The sequence below is a fragment of the Barbus barbus genome (genome assembly GCF_936440315.1).
Source record: "Barbus barbus genome assembly, chromosome: 26".
Classification (NCBI taxonomy): Eukaryota; Metazoa; Chordata; class Actinopteri; order Cypriniformes; family Cyprinidae; genus Barbus; species Barbus barbus.
Genome location: NC_136754.1, coordinates 28,428,080 through 28,453,760, shown reverse-complemented (window position 1 = coordinate 28,453,760; position 25,681 = coordinate 28,428,080). Strand labels below are relative to the sequence as shown.

Genomic DNA, 25,681 nt, shown 5'->3' with positions numbered 1-25,681 from the left:
CCCCATGCGCTCAGATTATTTTTTTTCTTCTTGCCTTCCTCATTTCTGAAACCTGTTTCTGAGCTATGCAAGCTTGATTTGGCTATTTTTTTTACTCACTTACCATGGACAATGTGTGGAAACATCTCAAAGATGATCCAGAGAAATGGGACACACCTGAGTTAATTATAAATAACATAGCAAAGGATCTGAATACTTGTCAAAGTGATATTTCATTTTTATCTTAAAACTACAAATCTGCAAATCAGTTTTTTGCTGTTGTTTTGGGGAATGGAGTGTAGACTGAGGTTCAAAAAGCATGAGGGGCCGTTCACACAGAACTCGTCTTTGTCTAAAAATGCGAGACGCAGCACTCAGGAATGGTTTTTAGAAAAAGCACAATGCAGAACCTCTGCAATGTTGCCATTAAATAAAACTGTTGCTATGCCAACTTGCTGCTGTAAACAAAATCTTGCAATGCTTGCACCGCCTCCGGAGGCTTCTGATTGGTCCACTGTTTTGGAACTCAACTTAAATTCTTTTAACTTGGCAAAGCATCTTAAAAACAATGTGCTCATGTCAGAAATTTTTTTATATTTTTCATTTTTTAAAATTTTCATAAATTGCTTTAGTGTGCCAGTAGGAAATGCTACTTTTTACATTTTCAAACATTCCCTTTGTAGATATTGTGATATATGAAAAGTCTGTTGTTTGTCTCTTTGAAGCTCGTATCACGGGTCTACAGGAGGACAACAAGAACTTGAAGCACAGTCTGTCTAAAGTGGAGCTGGAGAGAAAACAAATGCAAGACAGATGTAACGTTTTAGAGAAGGTATTATTTTCTCTATTATATTATTAAAAATGTGACCCTGGAGCACAAAAGCAGTCTTAAGTCGCTGGGGTATATTTGTAGCAATAGCCAAAAATACATTGTATGGGTCAAAATGATCAATTTTTCTTTTATGCCAAAAATCATTAGAATATTAAGTAAAAATCATGTTCCATGAAGATATTTTGTAAATTTTCTACTGTACATATATCAAAACTTCATTTCTGATTAGTAATATGCATTGCTAAGAACTTCATTTGAACAACTTTAAAGGAGATTTTCTCAATATTTCGATTGTTTTGCACTCTCAGATTCCAGATTTTCAAATAGTTGTATCTCGACCAAATATTGTCCTAATAAACCATACATCAATGCAAAGCTTATTTATTTCAGCTTTCAGATGATGTATAAATCTCAATTTTAATTTTTTTTCAACACTTATGAATGGTTTTGTGGTCCAGGGTCACAAATGTGCATATATCTTTGTGTATTTTAAATAATAATAATTGCAGTCTATTGTAGACCATTAGGAATTTTTGCTTTGTGTTCTGCCTCAGTTTACATTATCATAAATTACCAATTTTTAAGGGTAGATAAGGTAAAAGGTCCTTGTAACCTTGTAAAGGTACCACTACTTTTTTTCTCTCTTTTCAGATTTTTTCTTAGTGTTTGAAAGTCAATGTAATATAAAAAAAGACATATCAGTTGGTGTGAACCCAACTATGTGCTCTGTGCTTTTAGGAGAAGAACAGTCTAGAAATCGACCTGAACTACAAGCTGAAGACTCTACAGCAGCGGCTGGACCAGGAATCCACAGAGCATCGCATCACGAAGGCTCAACTCACAGACAAATACGAGTCTATCGAGGAGACCAAGTCAGCTGCTATGCACGGTACGTGTGCGTGCGAGACCTGCCACGCCTTACTGCGTGTCCAGACACCACCTCCAGGATTTCACACTTATGCATATGGAACTAACTAGAATTTATTTTAATAGCATCTTAATAGTCATGATACTGTCAAATAAGTTCAAGAAAGTACTCTGTACTAAATCAAGAAAGTACGATAGTATGATATCGTAAAGTAATAGATCGCCCAAAAATTAAAACTGGCCATCCGAGATGTAGATGAGTGAATGGGTGCCGTCAGAATTAGAGTCCTAACAGCTGATAAAAACATCACAATAATCCACACCACTCCAGTCCATCATTTAATGTCTTTTGAAGCCAAAAGCTGAGTATTTGTAAGTAGGGTTGGGTACCGTAACCCGGTACCAATATGGCACCGGTACCTATGTAACCGGTATGTACTAGAACCGAATCAGAATGCAGATTTCGGTTCCTCATTTCGGTGCCATGCCTAAGCGATCGATTTAAATATTTGTCCTTTGTTTCTCCGAAACGAACGTAAGAAGCATCATCACCGGCGCTGCACGTGAAAAATAACTTCCCGACTGAGAAAATGCATGTGAACTCAAGTCGGAATGCTCTAATAATACAAGTCCAGCAAATCTTTGTAGTAACGCGAGTGTGCTGTTTTCACATTCTGACTTAAAAGCACAACTCGGGAAATGAGAGCATCTGAGGAGCGCGTGAATTAATGATGTTCATTTTAACCGTTAACCGACCGATAAGAATTTTGACCAATTAATACAATCAGTTAAAAGGTTTAAAGTCACTTATTTATTTATTTTTTCAGTGATTTATCAAAATATTTTAAAAAATTTGCTGCATAAGCTATGCGTACAAAAAAAAGGTCTTAAAAAACTACTTTTTTTAGAGAGCGAGAGAAAAAACATAACTCGCTTTTTATTATTTCATTCAGAAATAGACCGATGCAAATTACAAACATTATAATAAACACTGTAAACATAGCTAGGCTATTTTAGTTCCCCTCACTCCACAACAAATCCTTTCAAATAACAGTAGGCTATTTAGAAAAGAACAAGGATTAAAAATGTCAGAAGCTATAGCTATATAAATGACAAACGTAAAACTAAATGTTTTGCATAACTTCACGACGGTATGTTGATAACGCTTAACGACAGATTTTACTACATATTTAAAGTGATCAGTGTGTTTTTTTGCCATATGTTTGACTGATTGTTTTTATAATGATAATGAACAGGCTGTATTGTCAAGGTAGAATACTTAACAGTGTGTGCGCATGCGGCGCTGGTGCAATCACTTGATTTTTTTATTTTTTTCTCCTTCTAACAGTGGAAGCAAATACTCCTTTTAGTCATGAAAATAATCAGAATTTAATTCAGTTCTAGTTTAAATTAATCTTGTCGGTTAACGGTTAATAATCGGTTAACGAGCGTCGGTTATCGGTTAGGAAAAATAACCGCAATCAACATCCCTGGCGTGAATGCAGTAATTACACTTGCTCTGACGGCAGCAGGTAGCCTTCCATTAACTAGCTAAGCTAAACATGCTTAAATTAAAATGCCTAATGCTAAAATTCTCTTGTATTCACGTTTTTAAACCTGTTGTCCAACAAAAGAGAACATTATAACCTTTTTAGTCCCGAACTTTTGTGATCTGATGTAGCTTCTTCTCACAGAATGAGGCAGAAAATATGTTCCATAGGCTACTAATACATTGATTAGCAATGGATTAAAAATATATTTAATTATTATGAAAATATCAGAGATGGCTTGTATAACAGATAAACTATACATTGTCGTAGTCGAGTGTTTGTGTTTGTTTTATCATTCGAAACGTTTATATCTTCTGTTTACTCAGTTACAGTGATAGCAATGCCTTTGTCCATATTGGGGATTTCCTGGAGCTTCATGAGTTCTGCTACTTTTGTGACTGGATGTGTTTTTTTTTCATGCAAGCACGCCCTCTGGCGTCCAGTATGAATGAAAAAGACAATGTGTTTAGTGCTAATGGCCAATCCAATTATTAATTGGTAATAAAAAAATTATCCTTTTTTTAAAAGTATCGATTTGGCACCGGTATCGAAAAAACCCCAAACGATACCCAGCCCTATTTGTAAGAAACAAATCCATCATTTTAACTTTAACTTAGTGCTGTCAAACGATTAATCGCGATTAATCGTATCCATAATAAGTTTTTGTTTACATAATATATGTGTGTATACTGTGTATATTTATTATGTATATATAAATACAAACACATACACGTATATATTTAAGAAAATTTTTGTTTATATATTAAAATATATTTATATATAATATAAAATATAAGAATATGAATATATAAATGTATAAACGTAAATATTTTCAATATATATACTGTATGTGTCTTTTTATATACATAATATATAGACACAGTACACATGCATATATAATGTAAACAAAAACCTTTATTTTGGATGCGATTTAATCGCGTTTAATCATATGACAGCATTGCTTTAAACCTTTGCTTTCAGACAAAGTAAGACTTCATAATCCAAAATAATACTTTCCCCAGTGAAAATTCTTCCTGTCTCAACCAGGAGAGAAATATGCACAGTTCAAACCCCGTTTGCAAGTATAGTATTATAGCAGTGGTTTTTTTGGGGGTTTTTTTGTTATTAGATGGGACATTTAAATAGATCATGAAACTAATGCTGTAGGAGAGGGTAAAGAGTACTTGAAAAGTGGGAGTGAAATTAAATCTTAAGATTCTGTGTTTCTGCGCTTGGCGAGAATACTCGGCACCATCCAAATAAAAGTCTTGCTTCTGCCACTTTATAGTCACTTACACTCAACTTCAGCTCCATCAACATGCATTTCAAGGCACTTCTCAGATCCGGATAATTGATTCTTCAAAGCACACAGAATTAAAGTGGCAACACTTTTCACGTTGCATGTACTTACTATTATAATAACAAAAAATGATGCATAATTACATGCAAGTAATCCTAAGCCAAACCCATGTAGTTAATTAATATTACTCAGTACTTAAATGTATAATTACACTGAAACAAGGACACCTTAAAATAAAATATAAAGTGCAAAATGTGGTTAACTACTTTTACTACATTTACTACACCCCAAACACACATTGTCATTACAGGCTGCCATCTAATAACAGGAAGTCAGGCTACAAAGAAGGGCATGTCCAAATGAGTCACACCTCTATATTGAAAGAAACAGAAACATTCAATTCTATTTAATATCAAAATAATTAAAGAACAATAGCAAAAATACCATTTCTGGTTTTCCTGTGACTTCACACCCTTTTAGAAATGTCAACCTTGAGGGCAAAACATGGCTTTCTTCCATTGAACGCTTCAACTAATGTCGTGAGTCAGTGTTACACCTTATTAATGTTGCATTCTATATGTAGGCGAATAGATTTGTCCAGAATATGAACTCAGCATGCTAAATTGAAAACCATTATATAGAAAATGCATTCATATGCTGTGCCTGTTTTTAGTATGCTTCATTCATAAGATGTATATTGAATCTGATCTTTTATAGGGATGTAACGATTAACCGCGAGCTGGTTGAAAATCGATTCATATGTCAAATCGGTTGAGATGCAAACAAATTGCGATTCAATTAGTGGTAGGAGTTTATATGAAAGTATGTCTTCTACTGCACTTCTACAGATGTTTTGACCTCCAAGTCTTCGTGCCAGTTTCACATGACTGAAAATGATGACACAATTGTTACAATTATATAATTATTAAAAATAATTTGTTCCAAAAATCAAAGAGCAACAGAAATGGCTCCAATACGCTTCATTTAGGCAAACAGAAGTTCTTGATTCAGATGATTTAGAAATGCAGGTATATCGATCACCTAATCTTGTCCATAGTTTTCTCTAAAAATAACAAAAGTCTTTCCTCTGTCCAGCGGTGGAGCAGAAAGTGGGGGAGGAGACCACGCTGCGGATGCGAGCGGAGAGCAGGGTGGTGGAGGTGGAGAAGCAGTGCTCCATGCTGGAGTTTGACCTCAAGCAGTCTGTGCAGAAGATGGAGCAGCTGATGAAGCAGAAGGAGAGGCTAGAGGAAGAGGTGAGTGTGAACCCGTAGTTTGACCCCATACACCTTGATTAGGGCCAAAAAGCTTGGCTTGGTAATATTACAAACTGCTGACAGTGTTTTAGCAGTACAAATTCAGTATCTTTCCTCTTTCCTCCTCTCTACCAGGTGAAGGATCTGCGGGTGCAGTTGGAGCAGGAGTCCGGGAAGCGCGTGATGGCCCAGAACGAGCTGAAGAACTGGACGATGGAGGCCGAGCGCCTGAAAGGATCAGAGAAGCAGCTCAAACAGGAGATCAACGTGTCCCTCGAGAACAAACGCTCTGTTGAGTTCCAGCTGGCACAGCTCACCAAGTATGTTGCCTTCTCTCTCCTGCTCTCAAAAGGGTCATGAATGCACTCTGTGAATAGGGTACGAATGTATCTCCCATTATTTGATTTATTATTGTTTAAATAAAAGACTAACCAATACAAATTGTCTAGTTTCTAAACAGGTTGCAAATGATCACCCCTTAATTTTTTTAAAATTTGAAATTTTGAAAATGTTCTGATTAATTACATAATGTGGTTATTTAATTATATTAATTGCAAATCAATCGCACAGCAATTTAGGGTAGGAAATTACTCCAAAAAAAGATCATTTAAAGTCATTATTTTGATTTAGAATTGCATAAATAATTATAATAAATGGGTGGTTTTTAATTAAATATTGAAATATGAAATTATTTTTTAAAAAGAAATAATACTTTATAGTAGTGCTGTCAAACGATTATTCACGATTAATTGCCTCCAAAATAAAAGTTTTTGTTTGCATAATATATATGTGTGTGTACTGTGTATATTTATTATGTAGATATAAATACACACACATACAGTATATATTTTGAAAATATTTACGTCTATATTTATATTCATGTAATTTATATTATAAATAAATATATTTAATACATAAACATAACATTTTTCTGAAATAAGTACAGTGGTGTGAAAAAGTGTTTCTTCCTGATTTTAAATTTTTTTGCATGTTTGTCACACTTTAATGTTTCAGATCAAACAAATTTAAATATTAATCAAAGATAACACAAGTAAACACAACATGCAGTTTTTAAATGAAGTTTTTTATTATGAAGGGAAAACAAAATCCAAACCCACATGGCCCTGTGTGAAAACGTGCTTGCCCCCTAAACCTAATAACTGGTTGGGCCACCCTTAGCAGCAACAACTGCAATCAAGCGTTTGTGATAACTTGCATTGACTCTGTTACAGCGCTGTGGAGGAATGGTCCACTCATCTTGGCAGAATTGTTGTAATTCAGCCACATTGGAGGGTTTTCGAGCATGAACCGCCTTTTTAAGGTCATGCCACAGCATCTCAATAGGATTCAGGTCAGGACTTTGACTAGGCCACTCCAAAGTCTTCATTTTGTTTTTCTTCAGCCATTCAGAGGTGGGTTTTCTGGTGTGTTTTGGATCATTGTTCTGCTGCAGAACCCAAGTTCGCTTCAGCTCGAGGTCACGAACAGATGGCCGGACATTGTCCTTCAGGATTTTTTGGTAGACAGCTGAAGTCATGGTTCATTTATCACAGCAAGTCTTCCAGGTCCTGAAGCAGCAAAACAGCCCCAGACCATCACACTACCACCATATTTTACTGTTGGTATGATGTTCTTTTTCTGAAATGCTGTGTTACTTTTACGCCAGATGTAATGGGACACACACCTTCCAAAAAGTTCAACTTTTGTCTCGTCAGTCCACAGAGTATTTTCCCAAACGTCTTGGGGATCATCAAGATGTTTTCTAGCAAAACTGAGACGAACCTTTGTTATTTTTGCACTTTTTTACACAGGGCCATGTGGGTTTGGATTTAGTTTTCCCTTCATAAAAAAAACCCTTCATTCATGTTGTGTTTACTTGTGTTATCTTTGATTAATATTTAAATTTGTTTGATGATCTGAAACATTAAAGTGTGACAAACATGCAAAAAAAATAAAATCAGGAAGGGGGCCAACACTTTTTCACACCACTGTACATGCATGTGTGCTCACTTGCTATTGTTCAACTAAATCATAATATAGATATATTATGACGAAAACCTGTACAGGGGCATGTTTTTGCCCTCATATCTTGAATTTTAGGGTCTTATAACCATTCTCGTAGGCTGTTATACAGTCTGTCATCCTGCATCATCATCTTCAGCAACAGCATCAATGTAAGATGCTGTGTGTGACAGCCCTGAGCATTAGTAATTTTAACACATTTTTTTTTTTCCATAAGTAATCACACCAAATTAACGTGTTAAATTTTCTTTTTTTAACGTGTAAGCATTTCTGTAGGACCCCAGTAGTAACAACGACCTTATGCATTCCTTTTGAGACGAATGGCTTCACAAAAGCTATTACATCACTAAATATCTGAAATGCTTTTGTATTGTAGAAAAAGCTGTTATTGCATTTTATGTTTAAACCTGACTAAACAGTTGGCTGCCAATATTTACATGGATTAAGGATTAGCCACAGCTGGTTAATCCTTCACCTCTCTTCCTGTTGGACTCGGTCGCTCAGAGGCATTTCCACTCTGTGCCTAGCTTTGTGTTCTCAACATGAGATCACTACACTATTTATATTATACATTCGTATTGTGAGCAGTGCATCAGTTCACATTATTTGAAAATTAAAAAAAAACTGTTTCTTTGTAATCTTTCATCAAAATGACTTGCTAAACTGTTATAACGGGCCTAGAAAGTAGACCTGCAGGTCATTTTAATGTTCATTTGTGCATTGTATTTGAGTTGTGAAGTTGAAAATTGTTTGTGAATATGACTGTTACTGATAGAAATGTATCTTCTCAGGCAGTACCGAGGAAATGAGGGTCAGATGAGGGAACTTCAGGACCAGCTGGAGGCTGAGCAGTATTTCTCAGTGAGTACCGCAGACTGCTGATCATACTTGCATTTTTCCTCTTTCTTTATGTGGTATAAACACATTGCGCACTTTGAACAACCGATTCTGGGAACTTTGACTTTTCTATATGATGGGATGACTTAATGACTAGATTGATATATGAGATGCTGCATGAAGCTACAATTTCTTTCTTTTTTCATGTAATGAAATTATTAAGTAATGTCACTTGTTTAAGTCGGGACTTTTTTTGATGTGCAATAAGAAATGCATTAATTAAATGCGTTTCTATAATAGTTAATGTGCAAAAATCTATCCACCTGAAGTGAGCATTTTTGTTTTCATTTTAAATGCACATTTAGTAGATTCTTAATGTTTCCACCCAGCTTTTTTAATTCAATGCCACAAAATTAGCATAGAAATCTGTTGATTGATGCCCAGCTAGTCACTAATCTTTCTTGAGAACAATAAATTTGCAAGTAACCAGACTTGGTATGCTTTTATTTAATGATGGAATCACACCGATCTCATTTTCTTAATTAAAACCACCTAATTCCAAACACACAGAGGTTCATTTACATTTACTATTGAGTCATCCAGAGTCAATTATTCCTTAAGCCTGTTTTTTCTTGTTTTCAGACACTCTATAAAACTCAGGTGAAGGAGCTGAAGGAGGAGATAGAGGAGAAGAATCGACATACTCAAGAGGCTCTCAGAAAAGTCCAGGACATGTACTCAGAGAAGTAAAAGTCCTTTTCATCAATAAGTAGCATTTGGAACAGGGCTGCTTTAAAACAATAAATAAGGAACAACTTTAAAGAACTATTCAGCATTTATTTTGGATGTCGTCTTGTGAACTGCTGCTCCTGTTTTTGTAGGGATTCGCTGTCTGCTCAGTTGGACCTGACCATGACGAAGGCCGAGTCGGAGCAGTTGGCGCGCGCGCTGCAGGAGGAGCAGTATTTTGAACTCTCTCAGGAGCACAAGAAAGCTGCCTCACGGTACAAACAGGAGATCTCAGAGAAGGACTCGACCATCACACAGGTCTGTGCCTCATGCTTCTCTGAATCATACAATGCAGGGCCCAATGAAGTCCGATTACTTTTTCTTTTTTTTGCCATACAAAGTGCTGCACAACAGAAGTTTAATGTTAAAATCCCCCCTCGGTCCGCACTAGTTGCACCGCCCAAAGGACAGTCCTGAGTAAGACGTACAGTCAGCTGTACAATAGTAATATATTTCTGTCACAATTTTTTCAAGTTAAACCACGCATATATTTTGACGCGGTACCATGTGTTTGTATATGATTTATATATATATATTAGGGCCGGGACTTTAACGCGTTAATTTAGATTAATTAATTACACAAAAATAACGCGTTAATTTTTTTTAACGCATTTTAATCGCACTTATTTTTGCACCGCGGAACGTTTCTCACTGGATGAGTTTCGGCGGACCGATTATACTGGAGCACCAACTAGCGTCAGAACGGACTTGCATTCGTGGAGACCGGTCTTGGCTAGGGCTGGGTATCGAGTTCGATACTTTTTAGGCACCGACCGAATTGCCTCGATACCACCGAGTATCGAAAAACGTCTTGTCGTTCGGTACCAAATTTCGATACCTAAGGGGTTAATCTCATCACATCAGTGAGCCAATAAGCCTGCATCACTAGCTGTGTTTGACTAGAAACGGCGACGTGCAGATTGATCAGTGTTTGACCTCCGCGAGAGCGTTTCGAAAGCGCACGGAGCAGTCAGCTCTTTAAATCGCGCGGTTTGTTTATTATACACAGACTGAAGCTCGCGTGACGTTCGCGGTCATTTCAGCGTCTGCCGCCTCTCTAAATGAGGACATGAACAACATCTCCAGACCTGCTCTGAAAGTCACTTCATGAGCATTTTACCGTTTGATTCGAGTAAAACTAACTCATCTCATATACACACAGAACTGTAAAGGTATTCCAGGCAACCCGTCAAAATAAAAGTTCGGTTTTAATATTAACGGTATTAATATTGTTCAGCAGACAGTACATACTGCTACTACTAGGCTACTATTAAAATTATTAAAACTTTTTATTTTTTTTAGTAATGATCACACAACAGTTATTCCATGTTTTAATTTTAATAGTAACCTCCCTTTGTTTGCCAAAATAAATAAACTTTGATTTTCAATAATTTAAAGAGAAATTAAATTTATGTTTTATGTCTTCATTTGAAAACCATATACAGAACACAGAATTTCTGAGGAAAAATAAAACATTTCATAAGGCTATTTTAAGAATAAATTTAAATAAACTAAGTTGTTTTTATGCATTCAAATAATTAGACATACTACACCAGAATTTAATAACAATAAAACATATGGTGAAAGAAAATAAAACACCCACTTATGAAAGTGGATGAAGGTTTTACATTTCTTGAAGTCTTTAACAACCTAGAAATGATAATTCTGTCTGAGCTATGTGTTTTAAAATGAACATGCACTAATGTAAACGTAGCCTAACAGATGTGTAAACTGAAAACAATTTGAACTTTATTAAAATTATTTATTTATTTATTGTGTTGGATATATTTTGTTCCTTTGTGCAGTGGCTCAGGAGATGAGACTTTGAGTCTGTATAAATATCAACAAGCTAAAAAAAATAGTTTTTTGAGATAATGTAATCTTATTAAAACTGATTTTATAAAACTGGTATCGAAAAAAGTACCGTTCAGGAACCGGTATCGAACTCAAGGTATCGGTATCGATATCGATACCCAGCCCTAGTCTTGGCAAGCTTCCTTGGAAGAACGAACTCGGAAGGACGCGAGAACACAGAACGCACACTTATGAGAATTGAGATGTACTGCATTCCTGCTTAACTGACGCATAGTCTCAGCATAAGAAACGGCCAATGAACAATAAATATTACAAAATGTCATATCATAACTTATTAAAACATTTCATACTATTATAGATATTACTTTCATATAATTGTATTGTTTTATTTTACAGCGTTATATGTTTTACTGTTAAGATTCATTTTAATATGCCAATAAAAATGCAGACTTTCTCCGGGTCTTATAACTTTATTAAAATTAACCAAAACAAAACGATAAATGTTTACTTTCAACTTGAAGAGCCGTTAAGTATTTGTGAGAGCGACTTTAAAGCTTACAGGCTTCCGTACACCGGCCACCCACAGCGTTTTCTGGGATTTCTAACGGCTCGATTCTCTTAAGTCTGCACTCGATGCATCCTCAGTTTCAAGAACATATCCGGGCACTTTCATGCATCCTCTGTACTTGCGTTCTTGAGAATTGGAACTGAACTTCGACGGTTAACGAGAACACAAGGACGCAAGATCGCTGAAGAACGCATATTGAGAAACAGCCAAAAACAAACCACAGTGAACATGGACAAAGAAGCTGATGAGACCGCTTTGGTTGGCCCTGTGGATGGGAAATTTAAAAATCCATATTAAAAAACTTACTTCTCACTGTTCTCAGGTCAAATATTTATATGCGATTAAAATGCGATTAATTTCGATTAATTAATTACAAAGCCTCTAATTAATTAGATTAATTTTTTTAATCGAGTCCCGGCCCTAATATATATATATATATATGTATACATATTCTATTGCTGTGTCCCAATTCGCCTACTTATACTATGCCCTAAAAGCATGTACTCTTTTTGTGAAGAAAAAGTACATACTTTTGAGTATGTAGCAGAATAGTAGTCAAGCTTTGGGACATACTACTTCGTCATAGCTGCTTAATTACGAGCATCCCGTCACTGTTTAAACTGCCCTGTCAATCATCTTATCACAGTTAACATCATCCACATTTCGTTTAATTTGATTTCCTACCATACTGGAGATAAATAAAGAAGCACATCGCGAGTCTTTCATGCCGAGAACTCTGCTCATGTTTGCATAATGATGCATTTAAACATTAATGACCAAACGTATCGTTATAAAAGTTCACAGTGTTGCTGCAGATGAAATCTAACGTGGATAACATTTGATTTTTCATCAAATTCTAACCAGAAGTAGTAGACCATCCAGGAATCTTTGGCATACTTTTTTTAAACATACTATGATTTGGGACATTATAGTAGGATAGTATGCCAATTGGGACACAGCATATGTATATGATGCTCATGAAGTGACTTCAGAGCAGTTCTGGAGATGTTGTTCATATATTTATGTCCTCTTCACAAGCATCACACACACATAGTTGAAACCGCGTGTCTGCGCCACTCATTCACACAAAGACATGCAGGATTCATATTTAAATAGCATTTTTGCTATTTTAATTGAAGAATTTCACAGACACTTAAGTCCATATATTGCCATTTGATTAACGTACTGACCTACTTTTGATTTATTCATTCAAACTTTGACAAATTCCGTGACATTCTGCGGTTTACGGAAAATTCCATTTTTATGACTGGATTCCGCAGAAATCGTGGGGTCCTAACAATGAATATAGTCCATTTGTGTTCCAACACATTTTCAGTATCAGGGCCCGTATTCACAAAACATTTTATCTTATCACTAAGAGTTCTTCTAAATAGCAGTAAAGGTTTGTAGCTAAGAGTTTTCTCTTAAAACCTATTCACAAAGATGCTGAGACAAACTTTTACTAAGGAATAGAGAGAAGTCTTAAGCTAAGAGTAAGGGGGCGGGGATGACCTTGTTGCTATGGATCATGTCAGCATGCTTAGTAACTACGCACACAGTGATTGGCTGATAGTCTCTGTCAGAGATTTATTCATAGAAATATTGTAGAGCACGATATTATGTTACCATATCCAAATAAAGGTTTAAAAAATAATGTTAATTGCCACATAAAGATTTTAACATGCAGGCGAGGTGTCACTAATTAAACAAATATATGTTCAGCTAATTGTCAGTTTCTTACATGCATGCTTCTTGTAGCGGATGAATATAAACCGCCTTTTCATTAATATAATCATGACTGATAGTAAGACATGCAAACGTAAAAGAACCAAACTGGACGCAAGAACAGCTGTTACTTCTTGCCCAACTTTAGTGACTTAGGAGTCCTCTTCACTAGTCCTAACATTTCACAGATTTAGGACCTAGTTTTAGCGCTAAAACGCTTTGTGAAATACTCTTAGAGCAAACATTTAGGAGTCCTAAAATTAGCATGTGTGTGTGTGAGAAAGAGAGAGAGAGCGAGTACGGTAAAACAGGAAAAATTCCGCCTGTAATTTCAAAGTGAAGGCTTATAATATACCCTACTCTTAAAAGCGCTCTTTTATTTCCTTCTTGACAACCAACCAATCACAGTCTTCAAAAGACTGTGTCATAGCTAGCAATGGGGTCAGCCCCGCCTCCTCACTAAGATAAACGTTTTCGTCTTTTCCTCGCTCAGAGTTGCTCTCAGATTGGTCCTGAATCACTTTTAAGCTAAGACTCCTTGTTAGAAATGTTTAAGCTAAATTAGGAGCTCTCTAAAAGGATTCTTACAATCTTTAGGAATACGGGCCCAGATCTCTATGTCCTGAGCAAGCCATCTATTGTTTTAGCTCTTGTCATTGTTCTTTACTCTATGGTTATATCAGAGGTTTTTAATTAGATTATAATGCATTTTCATGTAGCTTGAGGAATCCAATAAAACCCTTACCAAAGATGCGGAGATCCTCAGTAAGGAGAAGGCAGAACTGAACGAGAGACTCCAAGCTCAAGGAGAAGGTAATATTATTTCCAGTTGGTTAACCTGCATTTTATCTTTACGTATTATCATGACTTTTCTAATGTCTTCCTGTAGAGTTTGCAGCAGAGAAGGAGGAGCTGGCAAGCACTATAAAAGCCGCTTACGAGAAGGCCCTTAATATAGAAAGAACTCTGAAGACCCAGGTATAACCACCATACAGCATTAAACATTATCAGAATAATGCATGTTTATATAGCTAAAAGTGAAAAAGCTAATGTCATCAATCATTGTCGTAGATTGTGTGAGAATGTGTGAAAGTCAAGATTTGAGAAATAGCGACACTTTTTTTTAAATGGTCAAATACAAACGTAGATTAAAAGTAAGGCTTGTTTTGGTATCTTGGGCAGCATCACATCTATCCTTTACTGATTTTGCTGTTGTTTTACCTACTCATTATATGCTATTTATGTATTTTCATACTTATAAGAATTTCCAATTGTTAACATATTAGCAGCTAAATCAATTATAAGTTTTGTCTCTTGTGCATTTGTTGTGCCTATTAAGACCAAACCGTATCATACAAATATGTTCCATGAAGTCTGAAAAGACTAAATTCTTTTGCCCTTTAATTAAGACATTGTAGTCCTTCTCCATCTTAACGTCTCAATCTGTGACTGCAGGCGGTGAATAAGCTGGCTGAGATCATGAACCGGAAGGACATGAAGTTGGACCAGAAGAAGAGAGGCAGCACCACTGACCTGCGCAAGAAAGAGAAGGAGAACCGCAAACTGCAGCTGGAGCTCAACCAGGAGAAGGAGAAGTTCAACCACATGGCCATCAAGTACCAGAAGGAGCTGAACGAGATGCAAGCGGCAAGTCAATGTTTATTAGCCTTTTCACAGTAACTGTTTATCATTAATGCCAATCAGTGGAATCTGATGACTATCAAAGTCAGTTTCAACAAGACGATTCCAGTCCTGCTACGGTGAAGGCTTGCCTTGTGAAAACTGATTAAGATACGCAACTAGACAAATCAAGAAACGTCAATATTCATGAGCCAAGCATTGCAATAGCGTGATTAACCTTTGTCATTTGAGGATGTTCTTTTTTTTTCCTGAAAATGTTAATGTTATCGCTTTGGACTAAAAAAATTTGACATTGCTCACATGACAATTCTTTCCAAATTTTTTCACCTTGGGGTTCCTGGTCAAAAAAACTGACCTGCTATATTATTACCAAATCTTGGATTCAATCTTTTCATCAACTTGTTTTGTTACAATTAGCACAGGTTTTGCATTTCTTTTAGGCCTCATTGATCTGAGCTTAGTTTTTGAGTGAACTTTGCCGAAATGATCCAAAAATAATGCTTTTCCTGAAGTGCATGAGCTCAGATCAACGAGTCCTGAAATTTATCAGTTCCAAAACAAGTTGACATAAAGACTGAATCCAAGATTTGGTGATAATATAGCATAATGAGAGACATAGAAGCTGATCTGGTCATTTTTGACTGGGAACACCTAATTAGGTGAAGGATTTCCAGAACAAAGCTTAGTAATTTTGGCCTAGTTAATGTTGTTGTCTGTATTTGCAGCAATTGGCAGAGGAGTGCACGTATCGCAACGAGTTACAGATGCAACTGGACAGTAAGGAGAGTGACATTGAGCAGCTCAGAGAGAAACTGAACGACTTGCAGCTCCGCGTGGAGAACTCCAGCGTCACCAGCCTGCAGCCAGACGAGACGGACAGTAACATCGCTGGTAAGGACACGCTCACTAAATATCAACATTTCGGTTATATTCATCTCAGGGTAATTAAGGAACAGAGGTTTAATTAACCAGTTGATAGTTCAGACTTTAGTTGAATCGGTAGTGCTTCGATTCTATAGAGATTGAAAGCCCACAATAGCAGCTAATTCTTAAGATGAAGATGCGGAGGAAATGAAATACAGAAAATAAGAAGTTGTGAATATTAGTATCTGTTATAATATGAACAGATACTAGTTTTGATTTTTAAATGTATTCGTTCATGTTGAAATGAACATTGATTCATTAATGCTGAATGTAGAAATGTTTAATTATTAGTTCATTAACTAAGAAAGTTTATTGTGAAGTTCTCATCCTGAACTACTCAAGAAACTATGAAAGTAAAATAGTGTGAAAGAGAAATGTTTACTTTGCTGGTCATTGTTTTATTTAAAAAAATAGAATTGATTAGAAGGGATTCTTTGTTTTTATAAAAATACATTTAAAACAAATTGTACCTATGTTCTGTTTTTATTAGTTAGCCATTTCATAAAAAACCCTTTATCTTGACTACATTATTTGCTAGTAATATGCATACTAAGCAACTAGTTGATTAGGAATTGTGTTCCTTAATATAAAGTGTTATCAGATTTCTTTATCAGCACATAAATTGCGCTCATCGCTTTAATGATAGGATGTTTATGGCTGTCATTGTCTGTGTTTAAAGTCCTCTCTCATCTCTCGTTCTCCCTCATATGTAGTCGGTTCTTGCTCTCCTTATCTTTCTGTCTTCTGTTCTTTTTCCTCTGTGAGTAACTTTAAGATTGGGGTCCTGTTATGCCTGGATTGTGCTCTTGAGTGGCATTTTGTTGCTTCTCTTTTTCTTTTAAATGAACACTTTTTACTTGTGTTTTGGTGATGCCTCCGGAATAAGCTACTCAGAGTGTTTATAATGCTAGAGAGAAAGTTTAGATTCAGTACTAAACTACTGAAATTAGCTAGAAATGTTTAGCTAATCCAAATCTTTTTATACTAACCCCTACTCTGAGCACCTTTCAGAGGTGTTTTAAGTCAGGTCACACTTTGTGTGTGTGTGTGTGTGTGTGGTTTTACATTTTGTATTCCAATAATGTTAATATGATAAAGAAACTGGCGTTGCCTTCAAATGAGAAATTATGCACGAGGGCTGCAACAACTGATTTATAAAACTGATTCCATGCATTCATTATATTTGCTTTCAAAGCCTTCAGATTACATATTCTTTGGAGGACAACATGTGGAATAAAATGTTGAATAATTGATTAATATTAATTGTTTTCTATTAAAATTGTTCCATTTTAATAATGGTAATAATTAGATTTTTATCTGATTAATTGAAGAATCAGCTGATTATATAAAATATCAAAATAACTGTTTACTTGGTCTGGATCCAACCCTTAAATGATCTGAGATGACCGAACACCTGAGAAAAGATGATGCCAACCCCTCAGAGGATGCCAATGCTCAGACAACATACAGAATTACCTAATTTTGCCATAAGTTAAATATATAAAGGTTGTGCAATATATAAATATATTGTGGAAACTTAATTTCCTGTAGAGCTGCTTTGCAACGATTTGTATCGTAAAAAGCGCTATACTAATAAACTTGAACTTGCTGCCATATTATGCACTGTAGTAACAGAGGATCATTTAATGATAGAAGTTAAAATAAAAAAGTTAAAGTTTATTCATTTAACACCAGTGTTTTCAGTCTGGGGTCCATGAAGACATCGGCAGAGTCTGGGTGGGTTCCTGGCTCTGTAAACGTTTAAAACGCCTAATTTAGCAGACACTTTTATCCAGAGTGGGGAATTTAATAATTTAATCAGAATTGTTGACATTGAAAAGAAAATATTCCCAAATGAGCAAATATGATGTCTAATCCGATTGGGACGTCGTTGTCACTCAGTACCCAACTCTACATAGTGCTGCGGTCGTGACGTCAAACCCCGGAGGAATGATTCACCATCCAGAGATTTGACATGGGTTTTTATAATGGGGGTTTTCAATGTACAAGTTAAACAAGGCCTGTGGTAAAAATAAACTGATAATACTTGGATGTTTTCCTCTACAACAAATTATTGACTGAAAAAGTGAATTTTGAAGAGTTTGTTTGTAATAAGGGACTACAGAAGAACATGTGGGGTGTTTGCAGGTTATAGAGCAAAATGTCTGAGAGATTTTTACCACAGATATTATTTTACTCATGATTTGAAAAAAAAAAATTATAAAATCCCTTGAGGAAACCAATGGTGAATTGTGACCCTGGAGCACAAAAGCAGTCTTAAGTCGCTGGGGTATATTTGTAGCAATAGCCAACAATACATTGTATGGGACAAAATTATAGATTTTTCTTTTATGCCAAAAATCATTAGGATATTAAGTAAAAATCATGTTCCATGAAGATATTTTGTAAATTTATTACCGTAAATATATCAAAACTTCATTTTTGATTAGTAATATGCATTGCTGAGAACTTCATTTGAACAACTTTAAAGGAGATTTTCTCAATATTTAGATTTTTTATATAGATTTTTCAAATAGTTGCATCTCAGCCAAATATTGTCCTAATAAACCATACATCGATGGAAAGCTTATTAATTCAGCTTTCATGTAATGTATAAATCTCAATTTCTAAAAATGGACCCTTATGACTGGTTTTGTGGTCCAAGGCCACAATTAGTGTTCTGGGTTTTGATGTCCCTGCAGCACTGGATCAGGCTCGTGTGTATGTGACTGTATGTATGGTTTATTTATCTGTTGCACCAGCAGCATGTTCACTACAGAATGAATGATGTTAGCAGTCACAGTCGTAGTCACGCAGTTCATGCATGGTTCTTTAAACAGCTCTTTTGTCACCTAAATGTATTTCCCACCAAGTATGCTTTCAAACCAGTAACATTTTAATTAAATTGCATTATAATTTGGTCGAAGGGCAGACAGTCTTGTCACTTTAACTCGAATACAAAATGCTGTGTATAACAAACTGTTGCATTGAGCCAATTACTAATTCTGCTGATACATGATAGGATTCATAGTTTTATTATGCGCATTTTCAGTCCAAGATGTTTGTCTAGGTAATCATTCATTCAAATGTAATAAGTTTCTTCACCTCTGTAACAACGTTCGGCTAACATCCCCTATTGGTTCATGTTACTCAAATAACTAATAGCTGCTGTTGAGAGGTTTTGAGTGGTTGTGAAGCATCCCGTTTTCACCATCCAATTAATTCTTAAGTCCTTGTTTCATGTTGAAGTCAGCACCATGGGATTTTATAACTACACCCATGTGAAATGAGGCAGTTGTTTTAAAGTGTAGCTGGTTTATGCATGTTAGTAAAAGCTTTGTTTTCCTAGATGACCTGCATGTCTTTTTCTATTGTTTGTTCAAATTCTGGCCTGGACTTTATTATGCATGCATTTTATTTGTCCTCAGAATCAAGGCTTGAAGGCTGGCTGGCAATACCAAATAGGGCTAATATAAAAAGATACGGCTGGAAAAAGCAGGTAAGACTTGCATGAAGAATTGTGTATTAATTACAGTATAATTTGTGCATTTGGACATGCATGACATTGTTTTTGTTCCCTCAGTATGTTGTGGTGAGCAGTAAAAAAATCATCTTTTACAATGATGAGCAAGACAAGGAGCAGTCCAACCCCTCTATGGTACTAGATATCGAGTAAGTACTGTGATAAATAACTATCCATGTTAACTGGACATTTCATTCATTCTAGTATATAAAATTTAATGATTTCCCTTTCTGCTGCTTCAAAACAGCAAACTTTTCCACGTGCGTCCTGTCACGCAAGGCGACGTTTATCGAGCTGAGGCCGAGGAAATTCCAAGAATATTCCAGGTCAGTTATTGTATTTTTTTTTGCGCAGTGATTCTGTTTAATAAGGGTAGTGAAATGCCCCATAACAAACTGTTTCCATCCACCTCTTTTTATACACATTTTGAGATATCGCAAAAAAAACAATGGATACAAATTCCAAAAATCCACTCTTTTTATGCATTCAGTTGCGGTAGATGCATTTGAAACACATTTACAGAATAAATTCCTTGATGTGCATTAGAAAAGTCATGTGACTTTGCACAATGGGATGGTGTAACTGGACTAACCAGTGGACTGATCTTGTTGTGCGACATCTGAAATGTTGTTTTGGTCATTCTGAAATGCTTGAGCCAAAGTGATTTGGTATAATTACCCCTCAGAACTGCCTCCAAAAGCAAGATAACATCTTGCCTCATAAAGCAAGACAGATATAAATAAATCTACCCAGCACTGATAAAAAAGAAATCATGTGCGATACATACATACATTAAAATCATGACAGTTTAACGGTTTACTCAAATTTGCTTTTGTTCTTCAGATCCTGTATGCTAATGAAGGTGAGTGCAGGAAGGAGGCGGACATGGAGAATGTTCCTCAGGGTGATAAGACCAACTGCTTGCCCCACAAAGGCCACGAGTTCATCCCCACCCTCTATCATTTCCCCTCTAACTGCGAGGCTTGCTCCAAACCGCTGTGGCACGTGTTCAAGCCTCCGCCGGCCCTGGAGTGCCGCCGATGCCACGTCAAGTGCCACAAGGACCATCTGGACAAGAAGGAGGATGTTATCGCCCCTTGCAAAGGTAAAGCACATTGCATGTATACAATTTTGTTATTACCCCAGCACCCAGGAATGATGTGAAATGGGAATGTTTTACATGTCTAAAGCACATAAAGTAGCCTGACCAACTCACCTTTTTACATGAACAATAAGAAACCACAAAAACTTTCATTACTCGCCTTCATTCGTGTGTCGACATGGACCAATACAGAGTAGTGATGACTTGAATGAATGAAGGCGAGTAATCCTTTGCATTACTCAACAAAATCTACAGCAAAGACTGCATGTGTGCAAATCGCTGCACTCCTTTTGTTCTTGTTTCTCAGTGAATTATGATGTGACATCGGCTAGAGACATGCTGCTCCTGGCCTTGTCCCAAGACGAGCAGAAGAAATGGATCGGCCATCTCGGCAAGAAGATTCCCAAGACCCCTCCATCTACCTTCGCAAGGGCGTCTCCGCGCACGATGTCCACTCGCTCCATAGCAAACCAGTCCTTCCGCAAGAACCCCAAAAACATGTCGGGCAAGCCAAGGTAACTACAGCCACACAGTGTCACGCTAAATCACATCATGCATTTGGAGCAGAGAGGGTGAGAGAAGTGCTTGAATGCCATAAATACAATGTTTCAGTGGTCCCAAAAATATAATTTTGTACTATTTTTTATACTTGGGATGAAATGTGACCGGGGACATGTTTTTATGAGATTCAACCATTAGCAGTTCTAGATATAAAAAGCTATAATTGTGATGCTGAAGGCCATAAGATGTAGAGGCAGGGTGGTCTCGTGACGGGCTGTTTATTTGCTGTTGTCTCATAGCAGGGCGCAGTCCTTTCTCCAAGCGGCAGACACAACATCCAGTACATGCTGACCGCATCACACAGCCTCTCCAGATCTTAGATTTCTAACGGTGTAGTCGACTACTCCGTGTTTTTACGGTTGAGCTTAACTGTGGTGACGTGTTCTTTGGAGGGGTGTGCTTTTCTGTTTACTAGAATAGCAGATTCTTTCCTTTACAAACTTAAGCAATTCTGGGCAATTAAAAGGGAATTTCCTTTAGCTGGACCGAGGCTCTCTACGGGCTTGGCTTGAAAACTTCAAATTTCCCCTTCTTTTAAAGTGTGTTAGAAAACCCACTCTTGAGCTCCTCCTGCTAATGAAGTGGCATTCAGTACAAATGTGACCCTGGACAACACAACCAGTCTCAAGTAGCACAGGTGTATTTGTAGCAATAGCCACAAATACATTATATGGCTCAAAATTATTCAAATGCCAAAAATCATAATCAATATCACAGGATATTAAGTAAAGATCATGTTCCATGAAGATATTTTGTAAATTTCCTACTGTAAATATATCAAAACTAATAATTTAATAATATGCATTGCTAAGGACTTTATTTGGACAACTTTAAAGGCTATTTTCTCAATATTTAGATTTTTTTGCACCCTCAGATTCCAGATTTTCTAATTGTTGCATCTTAGCCAAATACTGTCCTAATAAACCATACATCAATGGAAAGCTTATTTATTCAAATGTATAAATCTCAAATTTAAAAAATTGACCCTTATGACTGGTTTTGTGGTCCAGGGTCACAAATGCTCAAAAACATCTTATTTGTACTCATGTTGGCAAAAGTAACACTTTAAGGGCCAGATTTATTAAACAGGCAAATTAACATGAGAACACAATCCCATAAAAGCGCCGATAGGAGTAGAAAATTTTGCTGATCTACTGACAATGCTCAAATTAAAGACTCATTTCTATAGTGACCAACACAATCCACAGAGACCAGCGTAAATTAGCAACTATTGCAGCAACGTTAAGCGCACGATGGGTTAAGACATGCTTTTTTGGGGCGTCATATGATGGTGTAGATACCAGTAAATTGACTACCACAGGTTTCATGAATAAGCAATAAGGTCAGCCACAAAAATATTTGTCCACACATTATCATCGCTAATTTTCCACTGTGTCTCTTTAGTAAATCCTGGCAAAAAAGGGTTTGCACTGGTGCAAGCTGTTAGTAAATCTGGTCCTAATTCTAACAAGGAAATGCAAAAGATTTGACTTTTTGCATTAGAATAATATTAAAATATTGAGTAAAGTAGGCATTTTTTACCCCCATCTTTCTATGATGGTAACAAAACGTGAATCACATGAAACCTGACAAAGGAAGGACATGATTAAATGTTGCATGAAGAAAATGAAGCTTATTTTTAGGATTGTTTGCATTGTGACATTATTGACAGTAGGGCTATTTTCATAAACGAAAACTAAAACCAAAACATAAATGAAAAATTTTTGTGAACTGAAATAAAATAAAAACATTAAAATAAGTGAAGAACTAAAACAAAACTAACAAGTTACTGAAAAACTGAAATAAAATATGAAAAATAAATGTACTTTTTCCTTACTGTAAACGATAAAAACTTTTGCCTACATGTTGTAAACAATCTTTCTGGCTGTTTTGAACAAATGTGCGTAAACTACATGCTTATAATTCTTCATAAATGACAAGAACATATTTAAATACGCCTTTACCGTTAAATGCCATTGTCTCTCCTTAAACTCTGCAGTGTATATGTGGCCGTTGGTCCTTTATACAAGCATTAAAAATGAAACGTATAAGATCAAATTATTTATAGGCTGCAGAAAGCTAGCAACGAGCGCTCAGTGCGAATGGCTGCAAATCTAATTTTGAGGCTCTGCCGTCATTTAAAAATGCAAAACTATATAATAACCTTGTTGTGGTAAGGCAATATGTCCTTAATTATCATGAAAATGTCATAAATATATCTTAATAGGCTTCATTTCTTTTATGTAAAATATATAAGTTTTTATCATTGTCATGGTTGTATTGTTTTCTATAGTTAAATGTGAGCTGGACATGCTTTTGTTAGATTCACCCACATAAACTTGATGTTTGCATGAAATTTGAATTGCATAGCATGATTTATGATTGTCTGTTTAACATGAACCCTCAAGTAAGAATATGATCTTAAACTTTCTTACAAATACTGGACATTTTCTTTTTCTTCTTTCTTCCAGCTAACCATCTGAAACCGAATTGGGATTTTGTACTTTCCTCTCCAAAAACCTCTTTAGAAAAATCTGTAACAGCCTTGGAATTAACCCTTTAATGTTGCATTTCACAATTGAATAAATGTAAAAAATGAATAAAACTGACCGTAATTGGTGCTGAAGTTCAGGATTTACCAATCATAAGGCATCATGGACATCTTTTTTTCTCCCCGTAACACTGGGATCCTCAGATACTATTTAACCTCCTGCTGTCCAGAGGAAAGCATCTTTTCACATCTTGGGAAGGAAACTATATGCTGTTCTCATGCCCATGTCTTTCTGTTTGAACTCTGGGATAGCGACTGTAGCTTGACACCGTGGTAAAGGGGAAATTTGGTGAACTAACCATGAAAGGATCTTTGGGACAATATTTTTAATTTGCAAACTATTTCTACTTAAATCCACTTCGATGCCGCCTTCTGATGGACTCTGGTTGCCTTATTCAATCCCTCAAAGTCTAAATGGAAAATGAATTGTGTTTGGGGCAAAGGATTTGGGGAGATTTTGAGGGCTTTTTTTTTTTTTTTTTTGGAGCATGGAGAATAATTACAGTCTATGCATAATATTATAAGAATTGTCTTTTATCATTATAATTTGTTTTGGAGGCTCCAAGCCATAGGATATCATCGTAATGGCGTCAGGAGACATAAAATGTCATAGAAACCATTGTTTTTGTGTCTGTATGTGTTCATTGGGTACATTGTTTCTGTAATATTCTTTTGTTTATCTTTATCTTTTTTTAATGTGTTGCCTTACATTTGATTCATAGATAAATGTTTCAAAAAGGAAAACATTAAGTTAACAAATGTAACTGCACTGTTTGAATTGTAATTTATTTGTAGAAGACTAAACAGCTGTAGCGTTCGGCTCACCTAGTGCCTTCTGGATAACAGTTTTACTGCCATATCTGTTTTTCTCCAACAAATCTTTACTATTATGATACTTTGAAAAGCAACATATCTATTACAGTGTGACTTTTCTTTTCCTTTTTTATCGAAACCTAAATGGTTTTCAAACGGAGCGGACCATCTATTGCATGTCTTAATTGTTGTCAACCAAAGTTCAGACGTTCTGCATGAAGCGCCATGAAGAAGGCAACATGTCCTGCTATTTTCATAATCGATAACAGAACAGTTAACATCCCCACCTTTAAATAGATTTCATTCAGTGTACATATTCAATTGAAACGAGATGAATACCTCCTCAATAATCCGACATGGTTTTTACATGCGTGTTCAGTAAAATAAGCACTGGAACTCGTTGTGGATGTATTGCATGATAAACTGCATTGGAGGCCGCACTGATGGATATGTGTCAATAAACATATCTTTATCTATCACCTAAGACTGTCCTCTGTGTGTGTTTTACCTGATTTAATAATGTTTGATGTATCATTTGGTGCCTTCACAACAGAAACCGACCTAAACCACTGTATTATCCATGAACATTTGCAAAATACAGTTTATAATGTCTAGAGATGACGTCAGACTTGATCAATTTCAAATATTAATGGTTGATCATCATGACATTTGAGATCAACTTTTAAGAAGTTTACAGATGTTGTGAAAATCCAATGCAATTGCAAATGCATTCCTTTGTAACTCAGCTGTAGAAACCTGAATGAAAATTCAGTAGCACTTTACTTGAAGCCTTTATACAGTCATGCCCAAAAATATCGGCACCCTTGGTAAATATGAACAAGGGCTGTGAAAATGAATCTGCATTGTTAATCCTTTTGATCTTTTATTTAAAAAATTCACAAAAATCTAACCTTTCATTGGATAAGAATAATTAAAAAATGGAGGAAAATCTCATTATGAAATGTTTTTCTCAAATACATGTTGGACACAATTATTGGCACCCCTAGAAATTCTTATGAGTAAAAT

The 25,681-nt window shown here is 35.9% G+C and overlaps 1 protein-coding gene across 3 annotated transcripts in view; it reads left to right on the top strand.

Annotated features, from left to right (window-relative positions):
* Window positions 1–25,137, top strand: part of LOC306846019 (rho-associated protein kinase 1-like) — a 59,340-nt gene extending 34,203 nt beyond the window's left edge. Inside the window, exons 17-33 of one of the 3 annotated variants that reach the window (XM_079379077.1) lie at window positions 705–811; window positions 1,550–1,700; window positions 5,624–5,784; window positions 5,920–6,104; window positions 8,598–8,667; window positions 9,286–9,389; window positions 9,525–9,690; window positions 14,260–14,353; window positions 14,430–14,518; window positions 14,996–15,187; window positions 15,907–16,072; window positions 19,534–19,604; window positions 19,689–19,777; window positions 19,876–19,954; window positions 20,472–20,733; window positions 21,038–21,245; window positions 23,763–25,137. In XM_079379077.1, the coding sequence (XP_079235203.1) occupies window positions 705–811; window positions 1,550–1,700; window positions 5,624–5,784; window positions 5,920–6,104; window positions 8,598–8,667; window positions 9,286–9,389; window positions 9,525–9,690; window positions 14,260–14,353; window positions 14,430–14,518; window positions 14,996–15,187; window positions 15,907–16,072; window positions 19,534–19,604; window positions 19,689–19,777; window positions 19,876–19,954; window positions 20,472–20,733; window positions 21,038–21,245; window positions 23,763–23,766 (2,198 nt within the window). In that variant the 3' untranslated portion in view covers window positions 23,767–25,137. Of the gene's footprint in view, window positions 1–704; window positions 812–1,549; window positions 1,701–5,623; window positions 5,785–5,919; window positions 6,105–8,597; window positions 8,668–9,285; window positions 9,390–9,524; window positions 9,691–14,259; window positions 14,354–14,429; window positions 14,519–14,995; window positions 15,188–15,906; window positions 16,073–19,533; window positions 19,605–19,688; window positions 19,778–19,875; window positions 19,955–20,471; window positions 20,734–21,037; window positions 21,246–21,530; window positions 23,084–23,762 lie in introns of those variants that run through there. The other 2 variants (XM_079379076.1, XM_079379075.1) reach the window with 2 other exon arrangements.
* The last annotated feature ends 544 nt before the right edge of the window (window positions 25,138–25,681 follow it).